We start from the raw sequence: 20,805 nt of genomic DNA on the forward strand, positions 1-20,805 counted from the left end.
CCCAGCTGAGCGGCCCCTCTGTCCCTGGCTCAGGTTAGACCCCTGGACCGCACTGACTCCCCTCCCTTCCTCCCTGTGGCCGCCCGAGCAGCCGGTTGTATTGGTTCATGTACCTTGTGCGGCCCTTGCCACCATCGCGCCGCCTGGGTTTCTACTTTGGGTATTCACCCATTCCCCCAGTTTTTTGAGCAGTGCAGACAGCTGGGAATTTTATTTCATGTCTAATCAGACAGCACCTCCATAGTATCTTTCCCAGACCCCCTCTGTACTGAGGGTCCTGAGAGCCAGAAGCTCCCTCGAGGTTCTTAGAGTCCTCGTCCTCATCCCTCCTGCCCGGTGCTCTTCCTTCTGCCCCGTGCTCTTCCCTCCCACCCCGTGCTCTTCCTCCGGCCCCAGCCGCTCACTCGCTCCTTATCTGTGAACCTAGAGCTCCAGCTCCTAGCTCCCCAGGGCGTGTTTCTTCCCCCTCTCCTCCCTAGTTCAGTTCTGAGGTTGAAATTCCCGGCTGCCATGTGGCTCCCCTGGCCCGGGATGCAGTGCCAAGGTCCTCACATGGGAGACGGGTGATGACAGAGCCCCTGCCAGTGCTTGGAGCCAGGGCCCCACTCAGGATGGGCTCAGCATGGCCTGGTGATTACAGTGACCACAGATGGCTGTGTTCCTGGTCTAGACTGTAAACTCCATGGGATCAGGAACTGCATCTAGACTCTCAGATGAAGAATGCCAGCCCGGACACCATGTCTCTGTCATCTGCGTCTCTGTGGTCTCTCCAGCCCCGTGGCGCTCCTCACTGCATGAGGCTGGCACGCTCTCTGTGCCTCCCATGGATCAACTGACTTCTTCCTCACCAACCCCCTTGAGGCGTATCCTGTATGTACATTTTACAGATAAGGAAACTGAGGCACCGAAGGGCCAGGTAACTTGCCAGAGACCGTGCAGTCATAAATTGCCTCGCTGAGCTGGGAACCCAGGCAGTCAGCTCCGGCACTCCCTACCTCTGTTAGGCAACCTGCGAACATTTACCAAAACACAGACTCATCTGCAAGGAAACCTCGCTAACTTGAGAAGGAGCAGCTAGAGGTCTCGAGGGAGAAAAGTCCTTATAGACACATCCGTGGATTCAGGTGGCTTGTGTGACTTTTAAACTACAGTTTCATCAAGATGCAATTCACATACCCTCAAACCTAACGATTCAGCTCTGTTTTTCAGATTGTTTCTGGTTTAGCTTTTTTTGAGGGGCCTCCACTACTCTTGGGTTGTTTGTAATCTGAGAATAATTGAGCGTGAATCGTGGTTACATTTCATCCCGTAGGACATAAGTCTGTCTCCTCACTGCTTATCCCTCAAGGCTCTTGGAATGCCATATTTGGCAGTGTGAGAATATGTCAGAGCTCAGTACTCAGAACCCGCTGGCTCTCCACCTTCTGCCTTCAGCTCTGCAGGCCCAGAGCCCAAGCTGCTCCTCAGAAAAGTCTGGGGAGTGCCAGCGGATGCCACTAGATGGCAGTACCGCCATGGCTAGCGGTGCCCTTGGGGCTGGGGCTCAGACTTCCCTGGCCCCGGTTTCCTTCAGGTGAGATCATCAGTAACCTATAGGCTTTGCAGACTGAAGGTGATAGCCGGTTAATGTGCTACATCCATTTTAATTTGAAAGATACAATTAATTAAATTAGGCATAAAGTGAATGTGATAGGAAACTGGAAGCTCATGGCTGAAGCCCGGTCTGCTGTTGGAACGGTGCAGCCTAAAGCAGGGACCCCTTGTAGCCGCTTTGTAAAGGCAGCAGCAAAATCCTTATCACTCACATGCAGAATGTACGCTACAAAGTTTGTATTTAACAGCAAATGGCATAAATAGTCTCTATTTTGTTAAAGAATTGGACTGCACAGTCCCCTTAGAGAAGATTTGATGAAGCGGTTCATGCAAGACTCGCAGTGTGGTGTCACCACGTTAGCCCAAAAGAGTGTTTGAAATAGAAGGTGACGTTCCCGGAGGGCTGCCCCTCCCACCTCCACCCTCCACCCCCTGTTTTTGCCATCCCTTGATACAGTTGTGCCTAATTTTATTTCAAGAAGAAGATACTTTGTTGCTTTTTTTTTTTTTTAACAGCCTTAAAAAATAAGTTGAATTTTGAATTTAGGTTTAAAAAATTAATAGCTACAGGTAACTGCAAAAGGTATCATTGGCAGATGCAGCAAAATATATACATATATATATATTTCCACAGAAAATTGGATTCTGCCCATAAAACTTAGTAATACTAATAAAGACAGGTCATTACCAGTTTTAAGCCAAATAAGCAAACTCAAAGAGATCTGCTGTCAGTGTGATTCTTGGTGGTTTTTTATTTTTTTGGAGAAGTGTAAATCAGCTTTAGTGCAGCAAGCACACCACAGATTTGCTGAAATCATTCCTGCCCTTTCTGACGGTGGGTAGAGTTGCTCGGCCAAGTAATTTACAGTGCTGTGGCAAGGTATGTTTATATTTAAGCTGTGCAACGGTGTAGCTAATGAGAAAGATAAGAAATTTATAGTCCTTGGTGATTGATAGGATTACTGCCTCGGCATTAATTGAAATCTGAGGGATCACAGCTGTGGGTTTAAGTTGGGGGGAAAAATTACTTCAAGTAAAGGAAAACTTTTAGATTTGCTTCTTAATGTTTTGAAGATAGTTCTCCTGCTGGCAGTCTGGTTGGTGGTAGAAACAGTTGATCCTGACCAAGGCTGGGGTAATTATACTGAGATAATTACGGTATCCGCTCTGTAGCCTCTTCAAGGTAGGTGGTTTATAAGTGTGGGAAAGAAAAATTAAATACTGTGGGGTTTTTAAATGGCTTTAAAATTTTACATGTAGTATAATAATAAAATTCTCTGCAGCTACTCTTTGCTAAATATTCTCTGGACTATTATTTAAGACATTTTTAAAAAAGCCCAAACTAGTAATGGCAGAGGCAAGCCTGTGATATTAGTCATTGCCTTAAAATTTCCACTGATTGTATTTAATCTGGCTATGTCTAAAGTAATCTTAGAGACCTTTCCCTACCTGTCATTTTTTAAATGTCCCATTCTTGTTGAAGCTCAGTCTTGTGAAAATGTCTAAATTTTCCCATTAAGTGCTTAAAAAGTAATAAAACTAAAGTCATTAGACTTCACTCATCAGAGCTATATCGGGAGAAATATTCTTTGGTGCAATAAATCTGACCAAGAGTTCGACATTCATATCCCTTGGATTCATTCCCTGGAAATGGACGTTTGAAGGTAAATTGCTTAAGTAGGGCAGTTTAAATTTTTAATACAATCTTATTGTAACTGTTAGCACATGATTAAAGTGCAAAGGGGCCTTATATGTTTTGTGAGATTTATAATAAATGCTCTGTGATGCCTTTTCTGTGCTGAATTATGGATGTTATGACAGTTAAATGCTTATAAAGGCCAGAAAGGCACAAATGAAGAGTTGAGTCTTTATTGGAGACTAAATCACGCTTACCGAATGCAGAGTTTTTCACTGGACACCTGTTCATTCCTAGATCACAGCCTCTGAGGCGCCTGGAAGCCCTAAGAAGTCAACCAGTATCCAGTGCCTCTGTGTTCTAATGCAGTGGGCTCTGGAAGGGTCAGGTCTGAGCCAGTGGAACCTGTTTTGAAAAATACCCAAATGGCAAATTATTGTTCCCATCACCAGTTGGCTTTTTTTTTCTTCTTCTTCTTTTTTTTTTGGATGTAAATAATCTTCTCATCAGATGTCCGTTGCTCTAATGGATGCCGCTCCTGTATACAGAGTTTCTATATTCCTTTTGTATGACCAAGGAGGCTGGAAGCTACATCTTGATGCATCATGGGAGCTGTGATACAACTTTCTAGACCCAGTGACACAATATGGTGCCTTTCATTGTTCCCTGTTTGACCATAGTTGATTGGAATTGCTGTTTTAGGGCCTGGTTGAACTGGACATCGGGACTAAGTCTTCATTTCAGAAGGAAGGCCCACAGCCCAGGAGATGGAGCTGGAGCTGGGCAGGTGCCCTTCTGACGAGAGGCTGCAGGCCAAATGCAGGGCACCGAGAGCTTGGCATTCGATTCGGAGCCATGGTTGGGCGGATTTTCAGTCTATTTGAAGGATAACTTTAGCTACTATATACTATTTACACTTCTCCCCATTTTTTGGTATTTTTTCCCATCAAAGGAGAAATCCGTTGTGAAAACAGGTAATATCTTCACCATCTTTTCTCATATCTGTTATTTTTTGGAGGAAGAAAATACCTGATTTTCTATACTTTGACAGTGTCATCATTTGACATCTTAAAGTTCACGAGCTGTAATTTGCCTTTTGCTTATGTATCTCATCCACAGGTGGATTTGAGTGTCCACAGTGAAATGATTGCGTTACCTTCGGATTGCTGTAATTCTTTTGACGGGTGCTAATGATTTGGATTATTAACTGGCACCAGTTTGAGTTCTTTTTATCTCTGCACATTGGTGTTTTTTATCCCCCTTCAAAATGAATTTGCAAAAGCGTCACTAGAAAAGCTTATATGTAAACATTTCTGTTGTTGATAGATTGAAGGATATGCGTAGCAGTACCAGTGGGAGAACTCCAAGCCCAGAAGTAAAATCTACCTGCTTTGCAATAAACGAATAGGAGTCCCAGTCAGCTATTCCCGCTTTCTCTTTAAATATCACCCTTGAGTGGTACTGAGGAAACCCTATCGCGTGCTTAATTTTCACAGCGTTCAGTGTGAAGGTAAACCTACTGGTTGTGTTAAGTTGAGGGATACCGTTTCCAAGTAGTGACCGGCAGTGACGGAATAGGCCTGGAACGGGAGGCAGCGTTTTCAGCTGTCAGTGCGATACATCGTCGTTTTTTTATTTTCGTTTTTAACATTTTGGACTACTTTGTGATCTGCAGGGGAGAGGGAAAGAGAGAGAGAGAGAGAGAGAGAGTATGTGTGTGTGAGTGTGTGTGTGTAGGTTGCAGTGTGGGGATGTACTCTTTGATTTAAGACTTGTTTTCAAAGTGTTCGCCGTGGATTTTTTTCTTAAACACCGTTTTTTCTCAGTGAGTTTTGAACCGTGATGTCACCAAAGTGTTTCTCAGACTTTGAAAGATACTTTCCTGGGTTAGATTATAGCAAGATTTGGGGGTCAAAAAAAGTTGAATTTCTGGCCTGAAGAGTCATTATAACCTTTTACCTGGAGCTAACACTTACATACCTCAGGTCAAATAAATTTAGATATATGCTTAATGTTTTATGAATAGGAGCTCTTTGTTCCTTTGTCATCCTTGGCAGGACCAGAGAAGTTATTGATAGTCACGTGTTCCTTTCTTTGTGGTAGGAGATCACCATGTTCTCAAAGTCCTGTTAGGAAGCAGAGGATGAACTGCTGTGTTTCACTGTAGAGAGAAAAAGACCTTGTCATGTGCCTGCCGTCACGGGATTCTAGTATCTTGCTATGCCAGTGCTGTGGTTTGAAAACTTGTTTTTATGGGCGTACCTGCAAAACATGATGCTCTGTGGAAAGAGGCAGGCACAGAAAAGAATGATTCCATTTATATGACGTTCTACAATGGGCAAACTGGTGGTGAAAGAAATCAGAAGAGTGGTTGGCAGGAAGTGGGAAAGAGGGATTGGCTGGGGTCGGGGGTGGCCCACAGGAACTCCTTAGAGAGGGATATTTTCATCATGGCTTGGGTTACGCAGTATTTGTCAACATTCGTAGACTGGTACAACTAAGATGTTTTGCATTTCACGGTATGTACATTTAATCTCAAAAAAGGAACCTAATAGTTAATCATGTGCATGTTGAAATGTGTGGGAGTGAAGTTAACTGATGCCTACGCCGTAGTTGGACTGGATCAGAAAATGGGATGGATGGACAGCTGGATGGATACGTAATAAAGCAAGTGTACAGCAGCTTGTTGCAATTATAAAATCTAGGTGGAGTGGAAAGAGATGTTCACTTTCAGCTCTTTTTGGTATGCTTAAAAATGTGTTAATAAAATTTAGGAGGAAATCAAAATAATTGTTACTGCATTAAAAATGTTGTAGATCTCCTGCATGAAGATGGGTCCAGATAAACCTAATTTAATCTGAAGTGCTGTCTCACATGTGGAAGTGTACAGTCTTATGAGGAGCCACAATTTTAAAAAGATGAATCTTGCCAGAATTAAAAGGCATACGTGATTCTTTGAAGAGTTTCACTAATGCATGGAAACTGCAGTAACAGAAAAGAATCCTTTGACTTCCTCACTCTTCCTAAATCACAGCAGATTCCAGATTCAAAATCAATCAGTCTTCTCTGCTGAACTCTAATTAACACTTAAACGTTATTAGTCACAATGTGAAATCTTGATCGGAGATGACCTCAGGTATTCTAAATGTAAATAAAATTAGATTTAGATCCCTTTTAATTACCTGAGGTGCTGTGAGTAATTACAATGGCAATTGACAAACTTAATTTCTTATTAAAGGGAGAAAAAAAAAACCATGAAAAGTTTCTCTGCTAAATACTTAACTCTTCAGTGGCTATGACCTATGCAAAAAAAATTTACCTAGATTTATATGTTAATCATGTAGAATTATAGAGCGTTTTAAAAATTTTATGTGGGCCCTCAAATTCATCATGCATCTCCTAACTTCGTGGGTAACGTTGCTACAACATCACAAAGGGCAAAACTTCCCCAAAGGAACTTCATGTCTCAGAAAAGGTAGGTTTCTGGGAGGTGATGCTGGTTAAGTAATAATAATGGCTGGGTGCTGGGGAGAGTCTTACAATGACTTAATGCACAAAGCCCTGTTGAAGTCCAAGTGGAAATCTGTTTTGTCATCTCATCCTTCTTCCTAATTGCATCACAATACATTGTATAATTCAACCTGTGTGTCACTGTCACTTCTTCCAGTGCACAGGGCCACCGCTGCCGACTCATCATTAACAGAGCAGGGAGGAGAGGAATAATTTTCTGCGGTTCCAACCAAGACATCTTCTCTCCCCTACTTTAAGAAGAAAATGTCTTTTTTATGGAGATTGTTGTGAGGATAATTATTTCTGGAAATAGGAAAACAGCTTCAGTTGTGGTAGATACGTCCATTTTTCTTAAAAGTTAAAAGCTATCCAAAGGAGAGCGTGTCTGTGACAGATGGAAAGATTAGAGAAGTTTCTGAACTCCTTTTCTTTTTTCTGTTGGCGTACATATCTAAAAATAGGAAGCAAATTAGACCTGGTAAGTTGTTCAGCCTGTATTAATTTAACTATATTAATTTTTTTAGAAGAAAACCAATTATTGTACTTAACTGTATCTGTCTCAAGGTTCTTGGTTTCAAAATCTGCTTCTGGCCTTTACATCTTGTGTTTCCCCTTACTTAGGACTCTTGCGTCTCCTGTTCCTCATTTATCTTGATCTTCTCATCTATTTTTCTTTACAATTCTGTGTAGTTTCTTTAGCTGGAATGATTTAGCATGATCAGTCTGGTATGCTGTCAGGTTTTTGGTATAGCTTTTTCTCTTTGTATCTTTTAAAATCCTTTGCCAGTCACTTTTTCTGCATTCTGCCTTCATAGTGTGTCGTGTTCCTTCGATGTCACCAGATTTATCTGCACTTATCTTAGGTCTTTCTTTCATTCCACTGACAAATTGTGTTAGTTTACTTTGTAACCCCTGATTTGGGCCTTTTAAAAAGCATGGGTGGAAAAGGAGTCCCGTCGCCTCGCCTGGTGTGGAAGAATGTTGAGGAGACTCACCGTGCAGATTAAAGAATTGCTGGGTGAGCCTTCACCTTCAGGGGGTGGCAGAAACATTTCTGCTCCGGGATCATCAACTTTCTCTGTGAGACAGCTTGATGAGTTGAGAAGAAGTGACAGGTTCATCTTTCCCCTCTTTGTTTAAGCCATTTATCTTTTAGATCCTTGCCTGCCATCTAAATTGTATTGCCAATTTACCGGGATCTTCACGTGCCTCGTCTTGGAAGACGCTGATTTGCATCCAACTTGAGAATAAGTGAGAGCGCAAGTTAATCATCTCCTGGCCTTTTGAGCAGATTTGTACTGTGTTTAATTGTAGCATTTGAAATGTTACCTGTTTTCTCTGTATTCAACTCTGCCTTAACTGTATCAGAAGGAGAATGTAACAGCGTCCTAGTTTAGAAAGCTCTGCTCTTCAGAAGCTCTTTATGCTTTTTGCATATCTTTCTCCATTTCAGATTAACCTAAGCTATGTTAGCTGCTCTTAAATTCTGCCTACTTGTTTTTGATGATAATTTATTCAATTAAGTGGAATAATTAATAATGAATTGTAGTTGGGCATGGTGGGAAGGAGTCCCCTCAGCTCTCTAAGAGATTCTGAAATGTCATTTCATGGAGATTGTTGTAGGGATAATTATTTTTGAAAATAGGGAAACAGCTTCAGTTGTGATAGGTAAGTCCATTTTTCTTGGAAGTTAAAGGCTGTCTGAAGGGGGATGTGCCTGTGACGAGATCTCGTCTGTCTTCATGTGCCCTGTGATGAGACGAACACAGCACTCTTACCTCTGAGCAGGTGAGGTCCTGAAGAAGCTCATCTGTTTATGGGGTTCAGGAGTCCCCTGGAGTTCCAGGCTGTAGTGAGAAAGCGTGAGCTCCGTGCATTGGTCCTCTGGGCCACCACTCTCTTCCCCGCTTGTTCTGTCTCCTGCATTCTGCTTCACCTCTTTTCCCAGCATACACTAGTTTTGTCTCCATCAGACATCTTTGTGGTGGCTGTCGCCCCACATCAGGGTGTTGGCACCAGCTCCTGCCTCTTCTATACATACTTAGGCAGTGCTGAGAGTTGAGCTGGCCTGGGTCTCTGGCCCCTCAGGCCTGTGATTAGTGGGCTCCAATTCTCACTTCTTGCCTTTGAGTTATCAGACTTCTCCCCTCTCCTGTTTTAGAGTTGAGCTAACGGGGCTGCCTCCACCCTTTGCCGCTGCTTCCGAAGCCATGTGGGTTTCCTGTATCATGAAAGCTTTTCTTCATCGGATGCTAACGACTGCCTGTTTCACAGGCTCAGCACTGTCGCATGTCTCATTTATCCAGCTCAATTCTTCCTGTGTTAAGTGCCTCTTCTGTGTCTATGCAACATTCATAATTTCTCAGTATTTCCCTCTTGCAAATTATTCCTCCTTCTTCTGCACCGTGGAAACACACTTCTCTTGACAGCACTTTCTGTATCCCAAAGGCTGTCGCTTATCGAACACAATGGGAGAGAAAGCTGCTGACAAGGAGTGCAGGAGGTGGACTGGATATTCTGGTTGGTTGGTTGACATTTTCTTGATGGTGCAGCTGGCAGATTTGTCTGGATCTGAGAGTCTCCCACTGGCATATGATAGTTGCTCAATGAAAAGAGTCAGTGAATGGGATGAGTGAGGGAATGCCATAAAGCACAGTAAAGAAACCTTGACACATTAAAGGAAAAAGAGCATTCTGGGACCAAGAGCAAGGCCAAGAGCAATGTAGCACCGAGAATGTGACCGTGAGCATTCTAGAACCCAGAGTTTGACCAAGTATTCTACATTCTGGGACCTTCCTAGGCCATTGGCATCAGCGCTGCAGCCTCTGGGTCATGCGTGCCTCACAGGTGTCATCCTGACTTACCTGTGCCTGATGGGTAGGACTTAATTCAGTAGGGCAGGACGTTTTGAAAGGTCGTGATCATACACAATACTTAGCTCAGTAAGTACACAGAGAAGCAGAGCACCGTACTGGGTCCCTCCTGTACAGCCAGCCAGAGACACAGGGTTCCAGACACAGCTTAAGTCCTTCATGCTGGAGTGCGTACAACTTGGATGAACAAACTCCTGATCCCTGAGGATAGGAAAAAACCTAGACAATTTGAGGATTTTCACTCAGGAAAGTCCACCAGAAGGATAACCAGCTAGGAGCCCACTCGTAAGCCAGGACGATGTGGTGTGGATCTTAGATGAGGGTGGCTGAGTTTGAAAACTGGAGAAGGCATGGATGAGAGCAATGCTGAGGGAAGGTGAGGCAGGGAGGGGAGAGCGGAGAGAAGATGCGGCAGGGCGGGGAGAGGAGCCGGGGGGTGGGGAGGGAAGGTGCAGCAGGGTGGCAGGGGGAGGAGGATGAAAGGTGAGGGGGGAGAGGAGGAGGAGGAAAGGTGAGGGGGCAAGGAGGGGAGGGGAGGGGGGAGAGAAGGTGCAGCAGGCCCAGGGGGGAGGGAAGGTGCAGCAGGGTGGGGAGAGGAGGAGGAAAGGTGAGGGGGGTGAGGAGAGGAGGGGAGGGAAGGTGAGGTAGGGCGGGGAGAGGAGGAGGAGGAAAGATGAGGTGGCGAGGAGAGGAGGGGAGGGAAGTTGAGGCGGGGGAGGGGGGAGAGGAGTGGGAGCGTCCATCTATGCACATCCTAGTGCCTGGAACTGACTGTCTGGTGGGCGTCCTGTTGGCTTATGAGACAGGACCACAGAGGGGACTCTGGACAGTATCATTTGGACCCCCCTCTCCTTCCCCAAATGTTGGGGAGAAGTGCTGATGGAAGCAGAATGGAGCCCTCAGAGGTGTACGTTCAGACTGGCAGGAGAGAGACCAGCTGCAGGGTCTACCACGTGCGTGTGCTTTTCGGCCTCTCTTTCAGAGGAGGGAATGTTTGTGTGTTTGTGCTTCTGAGCACGGGATCCCTGGTCCTTCTGAGGCCTGGAGCCTGGCGAATGGTCAGCGGCCTGCTCCTGCCCTCTAGCCCAGAGTGACTGTGGGAATCAAACGTTCCTGATTTTTGGCAGCTTGACTTTGGGATGAAATTTTAAGGAACTACTGTGCTGTGAAGAAATGCATGGAAGAGGAAGGGATCCGTGTTTCCTGCAGCGTGATGTCCCTTTACCACAAATACTACTTTACACCATAACCGGATACACATATTAAAGATGTCAAATACACCATATTTGTTTGAGCACAGGTGTTTTGTTTTGTTTTTCTTAACTTATGTTCTTTCCCCTTTTCTCTGAAAGGAAAAGGAAAATCCAGCTGGCCTGGACATGGTAGAAATTTCCCCTCATTCTAAAATTCTGAAATTAATGTCAGCAGCCTTGACTTTGCTCCGTCCTGAAGGTAACTGTTTATTACAGTCGGCATTTAAATCCCCCGATTAATAGGAGCAATTAAACAATAGCTTCATTTCCAGCAAATTAACAACCCTAATAGGTAATTGCGACATAAATGAAGATAAATTTGTTTTAATACAACGAGATAAAAAGGATACAGACAAGAACTGAATTTCAGATTAAGAATTCAGACTTCATTACTTCAGGAAAAAACTTAAAAGCTTCACTAGAAGATATTAAAGCAAGCTTGGCTTTTTACCACAGTCTATCTTAGATTAGAGAGTTGTTTGCTTTAAAAAATATGTATATATAGTCACATTTTGTGCTTCGATACTCAGGAGGTAATGCATCAAAGGATTGCTTTGATATGGGTAAGGTGAGTCATCAAAGGATTACCACCCAGCAGACGCTGTCCTAATGGCGTGCTTGGGGCACCGCGAGTCCTAATGACTTGCTTGAGCAGTTGATTCCTGGCCACAGCCTCTCATTAGGCTTTTACCGACAGGGAACCAAAAAGCAAATGCATAGAAGAGCATTTCCTGTTTCCACACCCCTAAGTTAAATGTAGGACCTGTTCGTCACTTGTAGGATGTCTTACCTTCCTTGTTAGTATTTGTTCTGATGGGAAGATTATTCCGATGGTACAGAATTTGTCCTGTTGCGACGTGGAAGTGGTTGGACCAGACTTGATTTGTGAGTGCAGCATCTGTGTGAAGGATGGGTTGGAATGGGTAGATTTGGGGTGAATAGCTAAGTGCTGATTTTAAAGGCAGTGACCAAAAAAATGATGAAAGCGTCTTCTTCTAGAACAAGGATAATGAATTTCTCCTTGTGGGGTCGCCGTGCTTATGGGAAGATGAAACATGGGTTAAAAAGACTATTGGAGTTTAGCTAAAACTGTATCACTGAGCGTGTGTCACCTTATCAGAACTCTCATCTTGGTAGCTTCGAATCATCAGATGATATGTAGGTAGCCTAGAATTCTGTGTGCTGCCAAAGTATTAATCCAGTAGAAAGGTAGAGGGTTTTAGATACGCAAGTCTCAAAACAAAATACGTGTGTGCTTTTCAGGAAACGGTTTCGCAGCCCCCCCTCCCCACACCCCTGCACACTCCCCCTTTCCTGAGCATGCAAGTAGAAATGACCTGTATCTTCTAACCACCCCGGGTAGCTTTCCAAAGCATAGATGTCTTCACTTGTTGGACAATTGGAATAACCCACGTTGCCTTAAGGACAGCTCACACTTGCCACTCTTCTCTGCATATCAAGTCCTTAAAAATGCATTTCTAGGCCAGGCGCGGTGGCTCAAGCCTGTAATCCCAGCACTTTGGGAGGCCAAGGCAGGTGGATCACAAGGTCAAGAGATCGAGACCATCCTGGTCAACATGGTGAAACCCCGTCTCTACTAATACAAAAAATTAGCTGGGCACGGTGGCGCGTGCCTGTAATCCCAGCTACTCAGGAGGCTGAGTCTGGAGAATTGCCTAAACCCAGGAGACGGAGGTTGCGGTGAGCCGAGATCGCGCCATTGCACTCCAGCCTGGGTAACAAGAGCGAAACTCCATCTCAAAAAAAAAAAAAATGCATTTCTAGTTGCCCATTTCAGCTTCTTCTCCCGCTACCTTCTCATAACCTTCCTACCCCAGCCCTGTTGTGGATCCCTCCGTTCGGGGTGTGCATGTCAGTGGCAGGCGGGCCTTGGCCCTGGGAAGATAAATACAGCATGGCCTCAAGCATTTCCCGAAGAGCTTCCAGCTCCATGGAACTGGCTCATTGTCTTGAACATGGGCTGACTGTATTCTTGAGTAGACAGCACAGTTTGGCAGGATCTGCAGAGGTATGTAAGTGCCAGGCCGTGCCGTGGGTCCCATGGTTTGCTAATTGTCATTAAGGAACATACTGTAGCCAGAAAACCCAAGAGACCCTCACGGATGTATGTGTTTCCTTGCATGGCTATGATTTGACTTAGCTTTTCTTTAAACCCAAAACACAGATCATAGGGAAACACATTTAAGAGATGGGCTTGAGCTGTCAACAGTATGGAGTACATGTCCGTTAACGTTTAACTCTGACATTTTCATGGTGAGAAAAACTCTGCTTCAGATTTCTTTTCACTCCTAAGTCACACATTCTGAACTACATAGATAATTTGGTAATTAATTTCTTCTTAATTAATAAGATAGTTTAATGATCACTCTAATTTAAAACTGAGTTGAGACGTTAGAGGATCTTTTATTTGTTACTGGAAGATTTACAGCCAGTAGTGGCTGCCATTATTTATGGGAGGTCTCCAGGTAAGCACCCTACGGTTCAAATGGAAGAGGCTTTCTTTTTCTCTTCTTCTTTTTTTTTTTTTTTTTTTTTTTGAGAAGGGCCGGGGACAAACTGTCCCTGATACGCCTTGCCGAAACTCCTGGCACACAGAATCATGATAAACAATAAGATGGCACTATTGATTGCTTTGCTTTGTTTTTTTGTTTTTTGAGACGGATTCTTGCTCTGTCACCCAGGCTGGAATGCAGTGGTGTGATCTTAACTAACAGCTCACTGCAGCTTCCACCTTCCAGGTTCAGGCAGTTCCCTTGCCTCAGCCTCCGAGTAGCTGGGACTACAGGTGCATGCCACCTTGCCTGGCTAATTTTTGTATTTTTAATAGAGTTGGAGTTTCACCACATTGACCACGCTGGTCTCAAACTCCTGACCTCAGGTGATCTGCCTGTCTCAGCCTCCCAAAGTGCTGGGATTACAGGTGTGAGCCACCATGCCCAGCCTGGAAGAGCCTTTCAATGAAAGGTGAAATAAATGTCACCTTTGGGTGGAGACACGAAAGATAGAGATAAGATATGCAGTGCCCCCAGCTGCATAAATTTTGCTTTTAAAATAGTTTTATAGAATAAAATTAACTGTTTAGTCTCATGCCAATTAAATTTCATCAGTGTATCTATGGTGAACATTTGAAATACTGCTTTTCTGGAGGTGTCGTTCGTACTTGAACTCCTACCTAGCAGTGCTTACGGGGAATTGCTCGCCCTCCTCCTGAGTGCTGGCCCCAGTGTGCTCCAGCTTTCCCAGTAGCAGAGGAATCCTCTCAAACACTGGCTTCATTTACACCAAGTCCTTAGTTATCGTCTCATGGTGGCCCTTCAGTGTCGCTGGAATCTATACACTTTCTCTGTGTCTTCCTTAGTTCTCTGCCCCTACTTTTCCCCATCCTTTGTGTGTCTTCTGATACCCCACAAAGCTTTTGCAGGGGGTTTGTCTGAGATCTCTGCTTATTTCAGAAGAGACTGTGGTCCTTACCCAGTAGTGCTAATGCAGGGAAATACCAGGAGTGGATAAGCCATCTTCCCCAACATGAAAGAACCCAGTTTTGCCAAGGAGCAATTGAAGAACTAGAAATAGAACAGCGTAGTGGTAAGATTTGCCTTTGAGGTCACCCTGCCATGTGTTCAGGGCCCTTAGGATGCAGTCGGGGAGACTCATTGGGAAGCTGCTTAGGTCACTAGCGATGGAAGGATAAGTCGTAGATCAAGGCAGTGGCAGTGAAGATGAATCTCTGAAAAACTCTGGTGGTTGAACCAATAATCCGTTAGGTCTGTTCTGTTCATGCTGAGGAGTGGATTGTGCCATCAGTGGAGCTAGTCAAGAAGCAAATCTGAGAGGCGAGGAGGCCCAGGCTGGGCGGTGTGGACGAAGGTGCCTCTGGTAGACCCAAGGGGAGATGCTGAGTTGGTCATTGGCTACACAACTCTAGAAGGCGGGATGTGAGGCAGAGCGCTTTACGGTGATGGCAATGCCAAGAGCTCCTGGCACTGAGGTGGCAACTGAGACATTCACGAGATTGCCCAGGCAGAAGGCATGGAAAAAAGAGGACGACAGGGAAGCACCCCCACTTTAAGAGCCAGCAAGGGAGGATGAGAAAGAAGTTCCAGCCAGAGGAAGAAAACTAGGGACTTCAGGGTTCATGGAAGCCCAAGGAGGATGCAGAAGAGGACAGGAGGGAATGACCAGGAATGCCACATCCTGCTCAGGTCCAGAAATGTGCGCCCTAGCCCCCGGGCAGCTCCCAGTGACCATGGCAATGGCAGGCCAGGCCCAGGGATTGCAGAGAGCAGGAGAGGCAGAGTCCAGCAGCATCCCGGGCTTTCCAAAAGGCCTGGCTGAGAATGGGGTGTGGCACACTGTGGAATCGGAGCAGCCTCGGGGAATATCTCCTGTGTGCCGGTCACCACACTCAGTCCTTTTCATCATTTGGGTTAGTCACCCAAATAAAATTTAGAAATTGATGAGAAACTGAGGGTACAGGGCAAAAGAACACCTGATTTCTTGCTGTGGAAAGCAGGACAGTCTGTTGGGGTGCTGGCAGGGAAGTGGGGTGTTTGATTGCCACGTGGTGGTGTCATGAGCAGTCGTGGAGCCGTCAGACTGCCCTCGTGGACTTGCTGCCTGGTTTTTCTCACCTGCAAAATGGAAGAGCTGAGAGGATGAAATGAGTTAATAGATGGGAAGTGTAGACCACCCAGCCCTGCTCAGTCTTTGAGCAGCAAAGAGGAGGAAGAGCTGTTCCCTGGTTATAGAGGGCACAAGGCTGGCCTGGAGGCTCCTAGTGTGACCAAAGGCTGTTCCTTGCCTCATTTTGTGTGATTTAGAATCAAGGTGGAAGGAGAAATTGGGCCTTGTGTCAGGGTTTAATGAAGTCTTGTTTGGGAGCTGGAGTCTTACTTTTAACCACTAATTAAAGGGTGCTGTTACTGCTATAGAATAGGACGTTTACAGTTTGTGGGGAAAGTAAATGTGTACCTCACTTTTTTTGTTCTTAATCTCTCTCTTTCTCTTTTTTTTTTTTAATTGAAGAATGGAAACATACATGAAAGTATACTTGGGCTTAAAAAATTGTCACAAAATTATTCTCAGGTCAAGAAGGGCCCATTTCCAGCCCCCAGAACCCCGTGCGCCCTGTCCCAGGCACCTGCCTGCTCTGCCCTTTAAAGATGGGCACACTTCTCCCTTCTGACCCTGTGGTGGGGCCATCTTGGCTTTCACCTTCTACAGTGTACACACACACACATGCACAATTGAAGGGGCTACTTAAAGGTGTCTTTTCTCTGTTATCCAAATACAATTTTAAAATTATAGAGTAAGTGACTTTTAAAAGAACACTGAGCATTGCTGTTGGAGTCTCAGAGGGTACTTGGCAGTGTCAGTAGCAAGGGCAAATGTTTTCAGTACCTGTTGGCACTGATTTGGATTTAGGAGTAGCTCATGTGGGAGTCACAGATGTGTGCTGCCCGATTTGAGAAAAGATGGAATCTCAAGGACAAAGCTTCGAGATTGTTTTTAATTAATTTTTTTTGAGACAGAGTCTCACTCTGTTGCCCAGGCTGGAGTGCAGTGGCGTGATCTTGGCTTACTGCAGCCCCCACCTCCCAAGTTCAAGCGATTCTCCTGTCTCAGCCTCCCAAGTAGCTGGAATTACAGGCATGCACCACCACATCTGGCTAATTTTTGCATTTTTAGTAGAGACAGGGTTTCACCATGTTGGCCAGGCTGGACTCAAACTCCTGACCTCAGGTGATCTGCCCACCTTGGCCTCTCAAAGTGTTGGTATTATAGTCATGAGCCACTGTGCCCGGCTGCTTCCAGATTTTTTTTAGGTAAGTCCATGCGATTGAGTTTCTGATCAATGCACCCACACACATTTACATTGAACATATTTATGTCTACATATGTGTTTATATAAAACAGCAAATTCATTTCTTGAATAATTAAATATATACAAAAACTCATTGGTTAGGAAAAGCTTCCCAGACAGCATAGTCTAGGGTGATATCAACATTTTAAGCCTATTAATATGTAAATATTCTAAATATTATGAGTAATTAACGATTACAGTCACAGAAGAACAGCTCCATCCCCTGACATTCCACCCATTTTCTTTGAGTTGTTTTTTTGGGGGTAGGAATGGAGAGAGGGTTCCTCCACTCACACAGACCCTCCCAGCTTTTTTCCCTCTAGAAGCTCTTGTGAGCTCACTCAGCCTGCTGCAGAGTTGTGTGGGGATGGACTTAAGATGTCTCGGATGGGCCAGGCTTGGTAGCTCATGCCTGTAATCCCAGCACTTTGGGAGTCCGAGGCGGGTGGATCACAAGGTCAAGAGATCGAGACCATCCTGGCCAACATGGTGAAACCCCGTCTCTACTAAAAATACAAAAATTAGCTGTGTGTGGTGGCACGTGCCTGTAATCCCAGCTACTTGGGAGGCTGAGGCAGAAGAATCACTTGAACCCGGGAGTCGGAGGTGGCAGTGAGCTGTGATTGCGCCACTGTACTCCACCCTGGAGACAGAGCAAGACTCCGTCTCAAAAAAAAATAATGCCTTGGATAGCAGTTGTCGCACTAGTTTTTCGCCCGCCCAGACAATTCATTTAGGGATGGCTTTAAGCCCAGAGATTCCAGCCGTCCCTGGGACATTGAGCAAATAACAGCAACAGCAGTTGGCAAATTTGTGGCTGTTTGTGTAGTCAGTTTGCATTTTCAAGATGGGGGAGACATGGGCAGACGTTACAAAGTTGTCCCTTCCTTCCCCTATTCCTCATGCTCCTGCTGCTGCTGCTCCTGCTCCTCCCCCTCCCCCTCCCCCTCCCCCTCTTCCCCCTCCCCCTCCCCCTCCCCCTCTTTCCCCTCCTCCTCTTCCCCCTCCCCTTCCCCCTCCTCCTCAAGTCAGATGCTTTTTGTTCTTCATTAAGTAAGTTTTCCCTTATTCTTACCGGTTACCCTGTAGTTTTAAAGTAGGCTGTACATTTTAGAACAATATACTTATAAATCATTTCTTTTCCATTTCTGTTTGGAAGCAGGAAGGACATAACAGTTATAGGTAGAGGGGAAATAGGACTAATATGAAAAAATAGTAGAGTTTAAAAACTGCTACGAGTTATTGGATGCTGTGACTTCGTTTTATTTTGTAATTAATGTGGTAGAACAATAATTAAACGGACAGAAGAATTTTAGCAGTTAACAATGCTAAATACTCATACTTTATACATCCTGTCTATAGTCCGATGAGAAGCTTTGTTGTAAAAATGTTCTCTACTCGTGAACGGTCTCTTCCTGGACTCCAGGTAGGAAGGATAGAACAGACATTCATTTGCGTTTGAAGTTTCATAAAATAGGGGTTTTAATAACATATTTGACTTGTCTTAGAAATTGACTCAAATCTTCCCTTGGCGTGGAAAACATTTATAGAAAATGTCTGCACATCTCCCAAAGCATCCATCCTAGTCCTATTTAATTCTGACATCTGTGCATTTCTTACGAGGATAAAGTCAGTGTGGTCATCGGGCTGAATAGTAGCAGCTCTGAGGCTCGGAGTCAAATCAGATTTCAGTACAGTTGATCATCAAAGCCCCTTTTTGCTATTTTTCAAAAAGAATGTAGCAATACTTTAGCACTCACCCATGCAGTTATGATTTTTGTCTGATTTACTTTTGGTTTTTGCAATTTTAGTATACCTAGACCAACACATTTTGCATCTGTTGAAACCTTAGGTTTTATTTCTGAGTTCACATAATGACTTTTAAAATATTCTAATAAATGTCTTCAAGACCCCAGATCAATATGCCAATGGTTCTCAAGTGACAGAGTGCTGCGATATTCCTCTGTAATTTAAACATGATTAGCTGATGAAGGTTATGATCAATACACTACCGAAAGATAAATTAATTGATATCATCCTTTCAGGATGATAAGAGGCCTATTGGAGGTGGGATGAAACTAATGAAGCTGCTTCTTCATCTCTGTGAACCATTTTTTATAGATTGCATTTTCACTTAATCATATTTATACTATCATTCATTTACATGAAACCCATAGGCTGTGGACAAACCAGTTTCTTATTAAAATTTTATTCATTTGGAAAAGAAATTATCTGCAAACACTATATGGGCCCCCTCTATATTATCACCTATTGCTGGGGAGAGATGACGTGTTCCTTTCCATGGACATCTTTGAAAATAGCAACTATCTAGGCAAAGACAAGGATTAAATATCATTGAACTTAATTACTGCTAGTCCCCAAAGACACACATCTATTCAAATAAAAACTGTATTTACTCTGTGGTAGTGACACCTATGGGTGTAGGAAGAGTTTTCTAATCGTTGACTTCCTTTCCAATTAAATTCAGTATGCTTTATCAGTGAGCCTATTTGCCAAGAGAAGTTATGGCTGGTTGAATTTAGATTTGTATTGATTAAGATAAACTTCCAATGTGTTCAGTCATATATTTAAATTAAAAAGGTCTTTGATATAATTACATGTCCTCGAGTATAATTCTATATGATAGCTGTTCTCACTCATAGGTGGGTGTTGAGCAATGAGAACACATGCACACAGGGAGGGGAGCATCACACAGTGAGATCTGTGGCCGGGAACTAGGGGAGGAACAGCAGCGGGTGGGAGTTGGGAAAGGATAACATGGGGAGAAATGCCAGATATAGGTGATGGAGAGGAAGGCAGCAAACCACATTGCCATGTATGTACGTATGCAACAATCTTGCATGTTCTTCACATGTCCCCAACCTAAAATGCAGTAAAATATATATTATATGTATTATATAATATTATACATATATAATATATGTATATAATGTATATATAATATATAATGTATAATATTATATATATATAAAGAGTGCTTTAGGCTTTGGGGAAAATAGAAAAGATTTTTGTCTTTCCAAGAGGTTTGGTTAAATTGCCCTGCCTCATTTAGGATTATTTTTGTTCCAAGTAACTGGAAAAAAGATCATTTTATTAGAATAACTTAAATGAGATTAGTTGTATTTTTTTTGCTTCCCATTCCTCTGAGGTGGTCTGTGCAGGGCTGCTGAGGCCCTTGTTGAGTCAGGGGACCGGAGTCATAGTCTGGCTCCATCTCTCTCCCATGTGGCTTCCGTTCCCAGTGTCACCTTGTGTTCCACGACGCTGCAGAGGCTATGTAACATTTGTGCATTTCAGGCATCAAGTAGGAAAAACATAGAATGTGGGCAAAGGGAAGCTCTCTGGGAAGATCCCTGAAAGCTGCCCCGTGATCCTTCTGCTCTCATCCCGCCAGCCGGAGCTTGTGTACCTGGCCATGTTCAGCTGATGCCGGGGCGGGGGTTGGGAGGAGACTTTGGAAAATGTCGTATTTATTGTGATTGTCTTGTGCTCAGTGAAAAACCAGGAATGCTTTTACCCTGAAAGAAGGAAATAACAGATTTTGACGACAAGCTGATGATCTCTGCTCTGTTCCTGAATCTGGAAACTGATTCACATGGATTTCTTTTTGTCTGTGTGCCCACCAGTTGCCCAGAAGATTGTTGCAACGAGGAAGAAGCAGCAGCTGTCCATAGGCCCCTGCAAGTCGCTCCCCAATTCTCCCAGCCATTCCTCCGTCTGTTCGGCCCAGGTGTCCGCCGTGCACATCAGCCAGGTACGTTGGGTGATGTGAGAAGTCGGACTGAAAGACACCTTAGCAGCAAAGAGAACGTGCAAACGGTGTTCCCAGCCAATGCTAAGGTTGATTTTTTTTTTTTCTTTTCAACTTTATAAGTAACAGCATGTTGTAATTGACTTAACATTTTCTTAGAAACTGCTGTGGCCAAGTGATTTTTATGGGAATCATTCTTTAATGTTTTCTGTCTTCATGCTGCCTGTGTTATGAGGCATGCTGGCCCGGGGGTGGCGGGAGGTGTGTGCTGCGGTCCTCGCTGG

At 44.3% G+C, this 20,805-nt stretch overlaps 1 protein-coding gene across 9 annotated transcripts in view; it reads left to right on the plus strand.

The window, feature by feature from the left end:
* AGAP1 (ArfGAP with GTPase domain, ankyrin repeat and PH domain 1) overlaps positions 1 to 20,805 on the plus strand; it is a 631,299-nt gene that overhangs the window by 279,525 nt on the left and 330,969 nt on the right. For all 9 annotated transcript variants that reach the window (XM_064383385.1, XM_064383377.1, XM_064383379.1 and 6 more), the window contains one exon: positions 20,397 to 20,524. In XM_064383385.1, coding sequence (XP_064239455.1) covers positions 20,397 to 20,524 — 128 coding nt within the window. The remainder of the gene's footprint in view (positions 1 to 20,396; positions 20,525 to 20,805) is intronic.

Source organism: Aotus nancymaae, unplaced genomic scaffold, assembly GCF_030222135.1.
Source record: "Aotus nancymaae isolate 86718 unplaced genomic scaffold, 86718_ANA_hifiasm-v0.15.2.pri h1tg000031l, whole genome shotgun sequence".
In the NCBI taxonomy this organism is placed as follows: Eukaryota; Metazoa; Chordata; class Mammalia; order Primates; family Aotidae; genus Aotus; species Aotus nancymaae.